This window comes from Drosophila albomicans, chromosome 3 (genome assembly GCF_009650485.2).
Source record: "Drosophila albomicans strain 15112-1751.03 chromosome 3, ASM965048v2, whole genome shotgun sequence".
In the NCBI taxonomy this organism is placed as follows: Eukaryota; Metazoa; Arthropoda; class Insecta; order Diptera; family Drosophilidae; genus Drosophila; species Drosophila albomicans.
The window spans coordinates 6752358-6769379 of NC_047629.2; the positions used below are offsets into that span (position 1 = coordinate 6752358).

A 17022-nucleotide genomic window follows, 5' to 3' on the forward strand; every position below is an offset into this window, starting at 1 on the left:
TTTGACTTCTCTATTGGTTTAAATGGGTTTAAAACGGATTTAACCAAAGGCTGGATTTGTGAAGAGATCTTAGTTGGACACCGAACATAAAAATATGGCTTACAAGGAGGGGAATACCCGTTTTTGAACGATAAAGAAGAACTTGTCTAATTACCAAGACCACTGTCAAATGTAGAACATCGATTATAATATATATAAAAACAACACTTGCTGTCTGATTTTTATTATTAAACTCTATTTTACTGACACCGATATGGAATCTTAATCTAGCAATTTGATAATTGATATTACCTTTTTGAGGATTAAAAATATTGTGAAATGCTAAGAATTATTTAATTGAGTTCAACGTTCTAAAATTTGTTACATTTAACTATGCTCCAGGTTTCTCTAAAATTTTCGTTTGAATGGATGTTGCATTTTTTTTCCTAACAACATTTTGTTATAGTTACAACTTTGATTATCGGCTGCGATACATAAAATGAAAGTAATATTTTTCGATTTACATTTTGAAATTTAAAATCCTAAGAATATAATAGAAAATGTAAAGATAACTTGCAGAATTTTAAAAAGTTGATTGTTTTCATACCAACTACTCATTTCATACCAACTACTCATAGACTTTATAAGATATATAAGTACTTACAGCTGAGAAGATATAGCCATGTGTTTCTCTCCGAACGAATACTTAGATCTTAAGTCTTAAAGATTCTTGAAAATATTGTTGCAGCCAATTAAAAATTGTAGAAAAACGACTACTGCAATCGAGTTTTAGCTGCTTTGGTTGACAATCGGGCATAATTTGTACTTTATAGTATGTTTTAAATGTTTTAGTATATCGATATACCAGGTAGAGTATTCGGGAGTGTTAGTAGTTTTGCAATAAATAGATTTATTGAAGATGGTATCTCACAGTCGACTGTAGACTACTTACTTGTTTTCAACAAAAGCCGAGAACCCAAAGTGTTTATCTTAGTGCTTCACTCTTTTAGTTTGAGAACATGCCATAAAGTCTAACATGCTATAACACATAAAAACCAATTCAAATCTCCCAAATTAAAATAAATAAGTTGTGCAAAACATGTCCACAAAATAGCTAATGTTATTAAGATTATTATAATTCACACATAGAATACGGAAGGGATTATGGCAGGCAAAGTTAGTAGTTCTACGATAAATGAGAAGAGGAAGAAAATTCCTAGTGATCCTGACCGGAACTGCAAAACTAATTTGACTTAACAACTCCAAGGAGTCTATTTCACCATTAATTAGTCTCTGTATGAAAACAGCACCTTGCATAGTTCTACGATCAGAAAGAGTAGGAAGGTTTAGTAATAAAAGCTCTACTGCGATAAGGTGGTAATCTAATATTAGGATTTCAATTTAAGATATCTTGATAAACCCTATGCTGGGGATTCCCGACAAGAGATCCGTACTCAATGATAGGACGAATCAGTGAGACGACAAAGTTTAGGTAATGAAGGGATCGTTGAACTCCATCGACCAGCGTTTTACAGCAGACAGAATATGCTTATCAAATTTTAGTTTAGCATCAAGCAGAACCCACAAATCATTAATAATCTTAATCTAAAAGCCAAAGCTCTGAATATCTTAACAAACGACTATATAGAAAATGTATATGTTGATTGACCATATATGTATAATAATTATGATTCATAAATGACAAATTACATTTATGAAAAAAACAAACTTTGATTATACCAAAACCCTCATTGTTTCTAAATATAAAAATTATTGATGATGGTCTTAAATTAAATGGATTTCTGTTGCTCCACCTTTTCTCAATTCGAAACGAAAAAGGGATTGTTTGGATTGAGATGAAGAACTGAAACTAAGCTTTTAATTATTGATGATACTCATCAACTCGGATGTCGATAAAACACTTTAACTGCAGGAAACTAACAAAATCCTAGAATTAATTATTGTAAAGGTTATTAGGTTAAGTTAGGTAGAACCGGCTGCCCCTGATAGGGTCGAAGCATAGACCAGTGGAGGTCCGTAGCTGAGCCGGTGGAAGGTCCCTTCGTCTCTGAAGCCGCACAGTATGGATGCATTTTTGGCAGAAGACAGCAGCATCTTGGGTAGGAGTCGTAAAACGTCATGAAGTTCGTTATGGCACGGCGAATCGAGGTATTTCATCCGGAGTCTTGATAACGCTGGACAACTACAGAAAAGATGCTCACGTGTTTCCCTGACTTCGGACTCGTTGCATTTCCTGCACTGATCGCTATTTGTGATACCCAGCCTTACAACATGGGCAGCCGAGAAACAGTGACCAGTTAAAATGCCGAGCATTAGTCTGTAGTCTTTCCTTAAAAGCTGTATGACGAAATTGGTAAGGTTATTGTTAATTGAAGCGCACATCAGCCTTGCAGTTTTGCACGAGTTGGTATTACGCCAGCTCGCTTCCCACTGAAGTCTACAGATTTCAGGGATATTGGCGCATTACACATGTTGCCGACATCAAGCCCTCTTTGGGAAGAGTGTCTGCGATCTCGTTGCCAATGATGACCTGGTGGCTTGGGACCGCAGATGCGTTCAGCGACTCTATTGCTCTTCTGCTTTCCAGGACAACTTTGGACCTGACCACATCTGAGTACATTGATCCTGGCTGTCAACAAAGATGTTTATCGAGCTGTATGTTAATTGCACTGTATACCCCGAGCTACTTCTGCCAGACTTCCGCCTGGAAGATGCTGCAATGGTCAGGGAGCTTGTAGGAGTTTTGGAAACCGGGTTGGGGCAGTAGACAGTCGCACCGACTCCTACGTCCATCTTCGACCCGATGGAAAATGAGGGCTTCGACAATGCATAACTCTTTCCTCCAGCAGCCCGGTTCCACGTAAACTGTGTTAGTATGATCAGTACAGGTGAGGGGGATAGTATAATCCAAGTCCGTACTAGTATCCCTACCAATAGCCCTGCCATAGCCTGATAGACCTAGATTGCCTGTTGAAGCAATCCTAAGGGCCAATTTTGAGGCTATGGAATGCGCGTATAAGTTAAGGGGTTTGCCACCATTTATTACCTCGAGGGTTTTAGTAGGCTTCGACTTGATGGCGCCTGTGATACACAGTAGCGGTTGACGCTGTGTCCTTTCCATGATGGATAGGTAAGTTCTTTTTTCAGTGGCTTGCCACCACACTAGAATACCGTAGGTGAGAGACTATATCCACCGCATAAGATGAGGAGAGAGAGTCCCAAGTGCAGCTAAGCATCTTTTTCGCCCTATACAAGGTCCCGGTAGCCTTCTTCACCCTTTCTAACAGGTTAAGCTGCCAAGTCAGTTTGCTGTCCAGGATCACACCTATGTATTTTACAGCTTGGCTCGGTTTTAGCGTAGTGCAGTCTCATTTTGGGGGGTCCACATGGCTACCTTATACCTCTTCGTGAATAGGGAAGAAGATAAGGTCCGTTTTGTAATGCTAAGCCCGACTGCTTCGACTTCCCGCAAAGTAAGTTCCATTACGGAACTGAGGGTGGTTGGATTGTTAAGAGAGATAAAATAGATAAAGATAGTAAATGATGATCTTTTGATATTATGCTTCAGATGTTATCGTTAGTATAAAATCATCAAAATAAGAAAATTTCTGAACTTTTTACTTACGTTTTGTTCTTTTAATCTATGTATGTAGGTGTCCCGCCCAGTAGCGAAGTAAATAATTCGACAATCGGTTCAATAGTATTTCTTGCCTCTATATATTTTTTTCATTTGTCAGAGTTTACATGTTTCTGTTTCGGTTCTGTTCCACTTGTACATACTAAATTGTGTATATGGTAGAGTTAATATTATATAATATAATATCTATGTATATATATATAATATATATATGTTTTCCATTGTTACGTGTAGACTGTACTTTTGATTACATTAGTTACAATATGCGGGCTCTCGATCTCTATTACACACATCTCTTTCAAGATCTGGGGCCCAAGAACTGAATGTCAAATCAATTGCTGTCTGCTTGGCGAGCTCTAAAATTATTCATAAGTTCTGAGAAATCTCCCATGCTTAATTCGCATTTTGTTCTTTATTGCTTTCGCAATGCTAAATCGGTAATAGGTTTATAATAATTATTTAGATAGTATTATTTATTAAAGCGGTTTGCGTTATTAGTAATTGAATTGATATCATGATATATTTATGCATTTTTGCTCCAACTATATACAAAATAATTTGAAAATCTATATAATAATCTGATGACGGGCAGTGTTGTGAAACGGGAATATGCTGAACTGTATGTATGTATGTAAGTAGCTCATGATAGTTGTTTGTGTGTGTGTGTGAGTGTCTTCTATAAGAAAATATGCAGTTTTTATCTATTTACGAGTTTTTACCTCTGTAAACTTTTCCCTTGTTCTGCAACAATGTTTTTATTTGTTTTTAAATATAGTCTCTATTCTTTTTTGTTGTCTTTTAGAAAACTTTTCTCGAAAAATTCCTATGTTTTTTATGTTTTTATTTTTCATTTTGTTTGCAAAAATCTGAGGTAGTTTATATTTTTTATTTGAATTTTCTCTCGGTACAAAATATGGTTGAATCTCATTATTTTTTTGTTTTTGTCGTGGTTTTAGGCAATCCAAATTGTTGACTCTCTTTTTAGTTACGTTAATCTCAGAACTTCCAGGCAATTGTTAAAAATGTATTGCTTTCAATTTTAATACTATATCATTTACAAAATGCAACTTTGCCTCATCTACAAAATGGAGAAAACCCAAACGTATTATGAATACATATGTATATATATATGTATATACTACTGTATGAAAGTACAAAGTAATGCCCAAAAACTGATTGGCTTTATCTACACGAGTATTACATATAGGCTTACATCTATAGGCGTGGGCGGGGGCGGGGGAGAAGGGTCTTGATTACAGGCGCAGCTACAACACACAGATATAGTTTATATATGTATACGTATTATATATATGGGAATTATGATAAGCTTTGTGCGAACTAAGAATTACAGAAAAGATAATGCTTGATTTATCTTTAACGATTTTTGTTCTTTGTGTTTCGTTTTTTTTTTACATTTATCAGTCGTTCTTATAACTGTTTGTCCACATTTTCGTGTGTTCTTCTAGTTCTTCATCTTGTGGTTGTGGTTGTTGTATTATTCATTTCGCTTTGGCAGTGTTGAGTAATGTTCTTAGGGTTCGTATAGTATTGTTTTTTTGTTGTATAATCTTAGCTTTAAACACTTATAAATTCATTGGCGTAGAAAATTAATTATGCTTAATAATTGTTTAAGGCGAGCTCGTTGACCTTTCGACTGTTGTTAATCATTAAAAACAAAAACGAAAAACGAAATAAAAACAAATTAAATTCTAAAAAAACAGCTTGTTTATTATTTTGATTTCTTTTAGTTTTTTTTGTTTCTTTTTGTATTGTTTGTTTTCTTTTCTAAATGAGAAGTTGTGTTTAGGCGTAATGTTTAATGAAATTGAATTAGAGCTAAGAGCAAAAACTAATTAATTTTAATATTTACAATAAAAGTATAAAAATTTGGACTACATTAATTTGTTTAGGGTTTGTTCAATTCTAACGAAATGTGTGTGTAAAAACTTAAAACTGTTTGCATTGCTCATTGAAAACACATTGAGTACATGAAAGATCATTAATTAACTGCTTAATTAATGTTAATGCTACACTTTAAAATGATTAGCGATAAATGCTTCAAGTCTTATTCTTTTTGTTGTTGTTGTTATTTGTGCGTTTTCTTCATAGTTTTTGGAAGTTTTGGAATACAAAATGAGAAATGAAACAAATGATGAAATGTGGAAATACAACAAACAAAAATCGAAAGTATTGAAGATGATTGAAGAGGGGAGAGGGGGAAACAAGTCTCAAGGCTCCTCTGCTTCGTCTTCTACTCGTTTTAGGCAGTTCACAATTTACAGAAATTAGTTCAAGTCAAGTTACGAGTTAACATTATAAATAAGTAAATAAGTCAAGTTAAAATTTGTTCTGATATTGAAGCGACTTCTATGTACATGGCATTATCTATCTTGATATATGTTGTATATGTCAGTATATATACTAATATATGTTACATTTGTTAATTCTAGTTTATGTTTATGTGATACGGGGGGTGGGGATGGTGGTTGTGGTTGTTGTTGTGTCCTTATCAAAACTATCTCTCTATCAACTACTTGTCACTGTTTACTCGTTTGTCCTTCGCTTCTCATCTCGTCTCATCTCGTTCTCTTCCGTTTATCAACTACTTAGGCAAAAATACTTTCTAAAGCGGCACCAACGCATCCGTGGGCACCAGTTGTGTCATCATCGGCGTCCCCTTGGGCGGCTTACGCGGATGCTTTCGACGTTGCTGCATCTGCAGCTTGGCTATGCTGAGCACCTGTTGGTAGCTGGACACTGTGCCGCTACCGCTGGTCGAGCTGATTGTGCCCGATACTCCATCATCTTCATCTTCATCCTCCTCTTCATCATCATCGTCATCTTCCTCATCGTCGCTGGCAGCACATTCGCTGCTGCTTTGGTCCATCTCCTCCTCCTGCTGCTGTTGCTGTTCGTTCACGTTGTAGTCGTCATCGAAGAGCTGCGCATGATAGCGCAATCTGTACGCTGTGCTCAGCAGACTGTCGACGCAGGTTTTCTCTGCCGGACGCATGTGCTTGATGTGTAGCACCTTTGTGTGTTGTCGCGTTCGATTCGGACACTCGGGCATCCACTCATCCGAGATGCTAAGAGAAAGAGATAAAAACACAATTAGCTGACTGCAATTCGAAGGTTAGAAGAGGTCTTTTAACTTACATTTCACGCGGTGACCAGCGCACAAAGCACTCGTAGCTGCCTTGGCTGTTGCGGCGTCGCATCAGACACTGTCCCTGGAAGGTAATCGCCTGGGCGCCGTTGGTGAGCGTGCTGATCTGGCGCAGACGATGCTGCAGACCCTCCATGATGCCAGTGTCGAAGAAGTCGAACATGCGCGCTGCAAAAGCACATAAGAGATTAGAAGGCGTTGCAGGATTAGAAGGCGAGTTAAAGGGAAGTTACCAGAGAAGGGCTGACGGCGATAGCGAAGCTTCTTGCCGTTCTTGCGCAGCTGCTTGGGCACTGGGGGATCCGAGGTGCGTTTGTTGGTGCTCTCCTTGGCATTGTCCGTGGCATTGAAGTGATTGTTCACATGCTTCTGCAACGCCAACTGCAAGTTGAAGAAATTCTCATTTAGTTTGGTATTGCAGCCAAGATAAACAACTGTTGAACTTACCTGTGATCCAAAGCGCAGTCCGCAGCCCTCGACGATGCACTTGAACTGCTTGGAGCCGCCGTGCGAGAGCACGTGCCGCTCCAGCCAGCGACGCGAGCAGGACTCCTTGTTATAGACCTTGCAACCAACCCAGAGGCAGGCAAAGGGACCTGTTTGGGTATTCACGTGATGCGTCTGCATGTGATCCAACAGCTTCGAGTTGCTCTCGTGCTTCTTGTTGCACTTGTCCCAGTAGCAGACGCCGTCGTGCCGCTTGCCACCCTTGCCGCCGGCTCCAGCGCCAGCTGGAAACCGGATCGTCTTGGGCTGCGACAATATCGGTGAGATGGCGCACTTGGGCAGCGTTTTGCTGGCGGTCTCCGCTAGCGTTGTGTCCAGCAGAGCACAGGGCGCGGGTGCTGGCGTTGCTGGGGCGGAGCAGGAGCCATCATCGTTGCTGGGCGAGGCGGGCGAAGGTGCATTGCTGGCCAGCGAGTTGCTGTCCGAGCCGGAGGCGGAGACTGAGACCGAAGAGGCAGCCGGACAGGCGGACTTGCTGGAACTAAATCGAAAGCAAATTAAACAAATTGTTTGTCAACAACTGATCTGAAGATTACTTACATGGCATCGGCTATGGAGTTGCTGCTCTCGCTGTTGCTGAGGCTGCCGCCAATGCCCGACTCGGGCGTCAGTCGCTTGTGCGTCGCTGCCTCCGAGGAGGCCACCGACTTGTCGTCCTCCTCGTCGTAGTTGCTGCTGCCGCTGCTGCTGCTGCCGGCAATCGGAGTTGCTGCCGTGCTCACCGTGGCGGTTGCCACAGTGGTTGCCGGCAACGAGGCGGTCTGCGAGCAATCCTCGGTGCCACTGGAGTTGCACGACGAGGTGACCAGCTCGCTCAGCATGTCCTGCTGACTGGCATTTCCCTCCGGCGATGCAATGGGAATCGTTTGGCTCTGGCTGCTGGCCGAAGGCGACGGCGCCGGGCTCAGCGAAGTGGCTGGCGTCGATGCCTCCAGCGAGAGATCTGCAGCGGAGCTCACCGAGTTACTGGTGCTCGCATAGCTGCTGCTGCAATTCGAGTTCCCACCGCTGCACTCGGCGAGCAATTCGTGCTTCACATTGACGCATCGAGTGCCCGGCAATTGGCCGGCAAAGCTCTGCGGATTGTGGTTGCTGGCCACTCCAAGCGGCGTTGAGCTGCACAGCAATGCTGTAGGCGTGGCCGAGCAAGTGGGCGTTGGCATGGAGGAGGCGGCGGAGGCGGAGAGTGTCTCCTCGATGGGTTCGGCCTTGATGGTCACAAGGGATTTGCCAAAGGAGCACAAAGTGCTCGAAGAGTGCACCGAGAGAGCTGGCGAGGAATTGCTGTTGCTGCTGTTGCTGGGCGAGCTGAAGGGCAGCGGGGTGAGGGCGAGCGAGGGCGTTGGCGATGAGGCAAAGCTGCAACTGTTGCTGGCTGCCGGTGATTTGCCCACAATGCTGATGGCGCCATTTGAGTTCTTCACCAGATCAAAGAGATCAGCGCTGCTGCTTGAGATCTTGCCAACTGTGGTTGGCGGCAACTGTTGCTGTTGCTTGGCCATGCTGAGGGTGGGCGTGGGCGTCAGCTTCGCGGGCGCTATGCTCACTAGAGGCGGCGTGGGCGTAATGTTGCTGGGCGTGGCACTCTTGCGCAGTTGCTGCAGCTCCTTGGCAGCAGCTCCGACTCCCGTTGCTGCTGTGGCTGCTGTTGCTCCCGTGCTCGTTGGCACCAGAGGAGGCGGCGTTGTGGGCGTGGCGATCGCTGCATACTTGCACTTGCCCACCTGCTGTTGCTGCTGCTGCTGGCGCTGCGGCGACGGACGCTTCTGGTAGGGCTTGGCCAAAGCGGAGGGCAGCGAGCTGCGTGATTTGGCGGCAACTGTGCCGAGGGCGGAGCTGGAGGCGGAGGAGATGGTGACCAGCGGTGGCGGTCCCTTAATGATGGCACGTGGTTGCTGTTGTTGCTGCTGCTGTGGCAGTTGCTGCAGCTGTTGTTGCTGCTGCTGTTGTTGTTGTTGCTGCTGTTGTGGCAGCAGGGCAGTGTTGTTGCTTAAATTATTCGAGGCATTGCTGTTGTTGCTTATGTTGCTGGCAGTATTGTTGCTAATGCTGTTGCTGTTGCAGCTGTTTGCTGCTGTCAACGGCGGTGGCTGATTGGCAGTGATGAGTTGCTGTTGCTGCTGATGATGTTGTTGTTGCTGCTGCTGCTGCTGATGGGAGAGCAGCAACTGCGCCAGCTGCTGTTGCTGTAGCTGCAACTGTTGCTGCTGCTGCTCGGCGGCTGGCTCAAAGATGGAACTCAAGGCGGGTATTGGCTGCAACGCTGGCAGCGACTGTTGCTGTTGCTGCTGGTGTTGCTGCTGCAGGGCCACAGCGGCGGCAACCTTTTGCTGTTGCTGCTGCTGTTGTTGCTGACTGTTGGCGGCAATTGCGGCCGCTGCTTGCGCCAACATTGCTGGCAGCGTGGCTGCATTCAACAACAATCCCGCTGGCGTTGCCATAAACACGGGTTGTGCTGCTGCTGCGGCGCCGAGACGCTGCAACTGTTGCTGTTGGTGTTGCTGCTGCTGTTGTTGTTGCTGCTGCTGCTGTTGGGCTGCAATTGCAGCGGCAATCTGCTGCTGAAACAACTCCTGGAAGTTGGCAGCACCATTCGCAGTGGGCGTGGCCACGGCTGCTGCAGCCGCCTTCACAGCTGCCGCTTGCTGCAGCTGCAATTGCTGCTGCTGCTGCTGTTGTTGTTGCACCTGCTGCTGTTGCTGTTTGAGCAACAGTTCCTGCAGCTCATTGGCATTGAGCAGACCAAAGGGATTGACGCCTCCGGCAGTTGCTGCTGCCGCCGTCGCTGTGGTTGCTGTCGTCGTCGTTGCCGTCGTCACCTGTTGCAGCTTGAAGACGGTGCCGTTGAGGAAATACTGCGCGGCTGCTGCTTGCGCTGCCTGCGCCGAGGCAGCTGCTGCCGCCGCATTGTTGCTGGCAGCAGCAGCAACTGCTGCTTTGGCCACATTGTTCAGCTGCATGATGTTGGCAGCTGCTGCCAGTTGCGGCGGCAACTGCACCAGATTCGGCAGTTGCACGGGCAGCTGATAGAGCGTGGGATTCTGAGTGGGCGTGGCTGTCGGCGGGGCGGCTAGTTGCAGCTTCTGGCAGGGCTTGGCGACAGCAACGGCTGCTGTGGCTGCTGCCGTTGCAGTTGCTGTGACGGCAACCGCATTGCTGCTGTTGCCGTTGGACGCACGATACGCGGTTGCTGCAAGCAATGATTTGGATGCTTGCAGCTGCAACTGTTGCTGCTGCTGTTGCTTCATCTCGGGCGTGCGCGGTGCAATGGCCACGTGCTTCTTGGCGGGCGATTTGCCAGTGTTGTTGCTGCTGCTGTTGCCGGCGTGATTGTGACTGTTGCTGCTGGGCGTCTTGCGCAGATTGGGCGCCACTTGAGCAATCTTTGCTGGTTGCTTGCTGCTGCGTTCGATCTTCTTGAGTGCTGGCACAGGCAAAGCAGCAGCAGTTGGCGTTGCAGCCGCAGCAGCAACTATTGCAGGCGCCGCAGCAACTGTTGTTGGCTTGGGTTGCGGCTGTTGTTGTTGCTGCTGCTGCTTCTGCTCGTTGAGCTGCGAGAGTATGTTAAAGTATTTGTTGAGCGATGCTGTGGTTGCCGGCGTGCTCATTGTAAGCGTATTCGCTGCTGCTGCCGCTGCTGTGGGTTGCGGTGAGGGCGTGGCCAACTTGCCAGGCGTCGCCTTCATTTGTGACTTGAAGAAACCCGTGATCTTAGTCTGCGACTCCTCCAAGGCGGCGGCTTTCAGTCTTTTGTCGCTGGTGCTGAGGTTGTTGCTGCTGCTGTTGCCGTTGTTGCTGCTGCTGTTGCCTTGCAATTCGGCACGTGACTTCTTCGCTGCCACAGCAATGCAGCTGGCAGTGTTGCTGGCGGCGTCGCTGTTGCTGCCATTGCTGGCAACAGCAGCACGCTTCTTTGTAGTGGCGGGTGTGGAGGATGAGTTGTAGGCGGGCACAGCAGTTGAGGTGCTGCCGAGACTTGTGTTCCAGGGCCATTGCAGCGTTGGCACTGCTGTTGTTGCTCCTGTTGCTGATGTGTTGCTGCTGCTGCTGTTGGTGCGTTGAGCTATTGTTGTGGTGATTTTGGCAGTGTTGTTGTTGCTGTGGTTGCTTCTCGCTGCATTCTGATTGCTGGCAGCAACTGTTGCTGCAGCGTTCGCTGTTGCTGTGGCTGTTGCATTGCTGCTGCTATTGCTGGCAGCAGCTGCCGCTGCGGCACTGGCGCTGAGTATTTGTGGCGGCATCTTGTTTAGCTGCTGCTGCTGCTGCTGTTGCTGCTCGTCGCTCAATAGCGAGTGCGCACTGTACGGTGAGCCGGGCTCAGATGCATCCTCACTGGAGCCTGTGCTGGAATCGGCGCAGCTGAGCGAGGTGGCAACGCCACTGTAAAATAAAAGAGAGATAATAATTGAACATTATTAAATAATGCATTTGCAGCAAAAACAAAAAAAATCATTTTTCACTACTCAAAGCTGCTGCCACACCTTGGACACGCTGTGTGTGTGTCGACTGATGCTAGCTGCTGTTGCTGCTACTGCGCTGCTGCCCCCACAAGCGTGCACTCTTATGTTGCACGCATTTTTTATACACTTTAATTCATTCTAATAAAAACATAATAATCACAATAACAATTAGTTTTGTTTTCTTCTTTTTTTGTCTTGTTTTTTTTTTAATGCCTGTTAACTAACAGTGTGGAACGCACGCGCATCTCTATCTCACTGTTAACGCACACAATGGAGCCAACAGCTGTGAAATTTCCCAAACAATCGAAACCGCGTGCAGTGCCTTAACAGCAACACACTCGAAAGCTGATTGCTATGAAGAGGTGAGGAACCGTCGCTCGGTTAGACAACTCATTTTACGATTTTTTTTTTGTTTGTGTAATGGAAATTGTTAATGCAAATTTTATATGTAGAAAAAGTGGTCTATACTGCGTTTAAATTATGTAATGTATGGTTTAAATGACGCGCCTTTTCTTACACTATTGGAAATGTACCAAGCTGTTAAGTGACAAGTAACCATTTTGGTATATCTATCAGCGTAAAAACGTATGTTTTAGAAATTTAACTTGCGGCCACACCCCGACACAGGTGTTAAATAAAACAGCTTTTTGAGAACATACAAATTATTGCAATAATCGTTGATATAGAAAATTTATGTTTACCTTTAATATTTTAAAAATATAATAAAACAAAAGGAAAGCAAGGAAATAGTAATTATTTTAATTGCGTAACGTAAATATTGCATTCGTAGATAGTTCTATTTATACCAGTAACTGTCTCCCCTGACTAGCAAAAGGATACTAAAAGCATGCAAACTGCGATTATGCTGCGGTTGCTGCTTCTCAACTCGCAGCGAGAGCGGCGCAGAGCACGCGAACGAAATGAGAGCGAGAGAGCGCAACCAAAACGCATATGTAGCACACAAAAACACACAAAACCAAAAACGGGTCGATAAACGAAAGCATAAGGTAAACAAAAAAAATAATACTACACACAACATAACGCAGAGCACAGGCAAGGCAAGAAGCAGCAGCCCAAAAGGAAGAAAAATAAAATCAACTCCCATTCCCTTCCTTCTTCCATTGCATGCCCTTCTGCTTTGGTTCTGGCTGCGGCTCCGGCTCGCGTGTTATTTTTCTCTCCCTCCCGCTCGCTCTCTCATTTTATCTTTGCGTTCTGCATTGTCCGTCTCTGTCAGTCCGACAGTCCCGCTGGATTGTTGTCTGTCGACGACGTCGCGGCGTCCGTCGTCGTCCGCATGCAACATAACCAGCCAACCAACAACAACAGTAACAACAACAACAACATCGAAACAGAGCACGAGCATTCTAATGCGGGAAAATTTCAGTTTCAGGTAGCAAGCATTCAGTGAAGGCAGCCGCAGCAGGCAGAGAGCCGTTTTGGCTTTAGAGGGGGAACGTAATGGGAAATGGACTGCGACTGTGAAGTTGCACGTAGGCAGAGCGGTTTGTTGATCTCCTCACCGCCCGCGTTTGATGTTTGTTTGAAATTCTTGTTTCTTTTTTATATTTTCATTTTTTTGTTTTGTGTGTGCATATTTAACAGAATTAATAAAAAGCGTTGAGCGTGAGTCTTTCACACACTCAAATGCACGCATCGACACACGCTCAACACACATAAATCCATGTTTATGTCGGCTTGCATTCGTGTGTGTGTGTGTGTGTGTGTGTGTATGCACTTGTGCTCAGATCTTTTGTCTTTACAGTCCGCGCTCGTTACAGTGAACTAATAAAAGCCAAAGATAATCACATGTGGGATTTTTAACTCTAACGAGTTGAAATTTGAAAATATTCAACAAATTGAGTCTATATTTATATAAAAATGATTTTTATTAAAGGGTTTCACAGGTGTAAATTTTTTTGCGAGATTTAACATGATTTTATTTTATTGATTCCTATTACTTTAATTAACACTGAATGCATTCAGGTTTAGGTTTTTATCTTTGATAAAATCAAATAGATAACTTTTAGAGTGCTCACTGTTTGCTTCTTTACTTCTTTCCCTTAATTTTCGTTTTGTAAGCAGTTGTTGCCATTGTTATCGTCATTGCTGATTGCATTTCATTTTGAGTTTTTATGTAACATTTTTTTCGGCATTTTTATGACGACTTTGAATGCTCAAAATATTTTATTTTATTTGGGTTTTTTTTACGACCCAAAAGTATAATCTCTAGGTCTGCTTCGGGCATTTAGGTTGAAATTCTCTGTGCCACCTGCCTATATTCTCTTTCTCTCTCTCTCATTCTCCTCTCTATGTCTTCCTCTTCGCTGCCTGTGACAACAACAATCCTGTTAAACGCATCGTTAAATGTGAAGATTAATGTTAAGCCGCTCTGTTGGTCGGGTTGGCTTCTGGCAAGAAGTAACGCCTCACTTTTGGGTCCGAGGTTTTTCTACATTGGTGAGGTTTCTTTTGTTTCATATAATCAGATGCACACATGGAAATTCAAATTCTCTGTGCTGTTCACAATTTAAAGGATAATCTCGAAGATTTTACATTTAAATAGAAAACTTCAACTGTGATAAGTATTGATTAATTTTTGTATTTAATTTTCTGTTTAACTTCCTTCGATCTTGTTTTATGACAACTCACATTTCTCACCACTCTGATGTTGCCTGTCACTTTAGCTCACTTGGATTAATTTTTCCATTTCATTTAATTAAGTAAATCACTTTAATACACACTTGTTTAGATATCTTTATAATTTAAAAGTTATTGCACTTTAATGCACAAAATATTTGTTGTTACTTTGCTTCACAATTTTTTGTTCTTTTTTTAATGGTTTTACGTTAGTTTTTTTTCCGTGTTTTACACTCTCTTCTATTATTTGAAAGAATAAGAAACAAGTTTGGTCTTTCAAACAGCCTTTTTTCAGTTTTTTTTTTTTTAAGGTAAAACTTAAAGTGTTCTATATAATATAAAAGTTATTCTTTTCAGTTTCATTAAAGTACTTGGATTGTTGTATAATATCACACTATCAAGAAGTTTTTCACTCATTTTCAGTTTGCACTTAATATTTTAAGCGACGGCATTTTACATCAGAAGAAGAATTCACATATGAAGCATATTTCACTTTATTTTTAAAGTTTCATGTAAGAAAAAGAGTTTATTTTGCTTTGCGTTACGATTTATGTATTTGTTTGTACAATTAGCAACAAATTTGAGGTTAATTGCATATTCAGCATCCGATTTAAAGAAGAGATTTATGTATAAAATAGCAAGTTTTGTGCTTCGTAAATTATTCACTCGTATTTCATTCGACCACTTCTCACACACTTCATATTAAATTCATAAGAAGGCGCCCAGCAAAAACGGCAACAATTTAAATTTTATTAGAAAATCCCATTAGATACACACACACACACACACACACAAACACAGTGCTAAAAGACTTACACATACAGAACGACTTCCACTTCCGTTTGTAAGACGCCTGTGTATTTGCATCTGTATGTGTGCTTCGTGGTGTGAGTATGTGTGTGTGTATCCACCACCCAACACACAGATTCCAACCCCAACTCCCGTCACTTTAACTGTGCAGCCACCCAACCCAACACACACCACCCACCACCCACCCGCCATTCGCACAATTGAGCACGCTTCATTTGTAAGGTATGAATGAAATGAACGCGGGCTGTGTGTGTGAGAGAGAGAACGAACCCGATAAATATGCATGATTGGGATGGTGGAGAGAGTGGGGAAGGCGAAAAGCGCAACGCAACGCGACAAAAAATCATTGCATATTTGCGTGGGCAAACAAAAACAAACAATAGACAGACAGCGCAGCACTCGGAGTCTCGGACTCAATGTTAACAGTTTATTTAACGTATGATGTAAATGTAAGCGCTGCTGTAATAGTTTGACAAAATTGAAGCAGGGCACAACATGGGCATGCATTGTATACGTATAATACACTTCACTACACACTACGACAACGACAACGCCAACTACAGCTACAACTACAAACACATGCGCAGCAGCTGAGAGGGAGCAATGCACGCGACGACAACGACAACGACAACTACAACGCCAACGACGGCGAGGGCAGCGACAGCGGCAGCGGCGACGTAATCGCTGCCCCCTTTTGATTACTTTTATTTTTAACACACACAGTCAGGCACAGGCTGGCAGGCGTCCGTCGCATCTTTGCAGACGTTTCGTTTATGCTGCTCGCTGTTCTTCTTGTATGTACATATGTATGTGTATACATATGTATGTATGTATGTATGTACATATTTAGCTATGCTTGTGTTGGTATACTAACATTTAATGTTAGACAGCAGCTCCAAATGCTGGCGGCGATGATGGTGACGGCGACGTCGCTGGGTATCCAAAGCGCAGCAGCAACGCACGCTTTTAGCACTTAAAGCTTAAATGTTTCACGCACACACACTCGCATACATTCACAATGCACGCACGCACGCACGTTTGTTTGCTTCTTATATTTTTTTGTATTCTTTTATTCTTACTTAAATACACTTAGTGCATTTCTTTTGCTTCTTCACTTACTGGAGATATTTGCATTACGTATTTGTTATTACTATATTGTAGCACAGAACCCGAAAAGGCGAAACATTCATAAGAAGAACATTGTTTTAATTAATCCGACAAAAAACCAAATTCCCAAGCGTTGTTCGTGCGCTTAGTATGACCGTTGCCCGTTTCGTTTTGCCGTTCGTCCGTTTGCGAGCTGCAGACGCGTCCGTCGCGTCAAAGAGAAAATGGCTGAATGATGTGAAAGAGAAAATGAAAGACTGATTTATAGAATTCGTTAAAGGCCAACAGCAGCAGCAGCAGCTGAAGCAGCAGCAACAAATTCCCTGTTTTTTCAGTCTTGCAACTCGCAGAGAGAGAAGTCGTTGTCGTCGCGCCGTCGCGGCGCGTCGCATTGCTTCGTTTGTGTTTTGTTTGTTCACTTTTGTTCTCGTTCGTTGTTTCGTTCGTTCGTATGCTTGCTCTCTCTCGCGCTGGCTCGGGACGTCGTCTATCTCTCTTGTGCGATCAGAGAATTTCCCTGTATAAAAAGGGCCGGTGGGATATTCTAACGGCAACTTGCGACTGAGAGAGAGAGAGAGAGAGAAACTGAGAGTGAGGACTACAGCAATGCCACACAGCTTCGACTTCGACATCAACTTCGGCACACGACCATTGCACACTGCACACGCACACCCACACTCACACGCATGCATTTC

The 17022-nt window shown here is 43.7% G+C and overlaps 1 protein-coding gene across 2 annotated transcripts; it reads right to left on the minus strand.

Annotated features, from left to right (window-relative positions):
• Positions 1–3719: 3719 nt before the first annotated feature.
• Positions 3720–16274, minus strand: LOC117568567 (zinc finger protein jing). Of its 2 annotated transcripts, none has more exons than XM_034249296.2 (6): positions 16095–16274; positions 7851–11690; positions 7251–7791; positions 7037–7184; positions 6794–6971; positions 3720–6723 (listed from the first exon to the last, which is right to left on the minus strand). In XM_034249296.2, exons 2-6 carry the CDS (start codon positions 11549–11551, stop codon positions 6261–6263), a joined length of 5031 nt encoding a protein of 1676 aa, XP_034105187.1. In that variant the 5' UTR covers positions 11552–11690; positions 16095–16274; the 3' UTR covers positions 3720–6260. The 2 variants fall into 2 exon arrangements, with proteins under 2 accessions (XP_034105187.1, XP_034105186.1); XM_034249295.2 differs by lacking the exon at positions 16095–16274 and adding an exon at positions 11792–11961.
• Between the last annotated feature and the right edge of the window lie 748 nt (positions 16275–17022).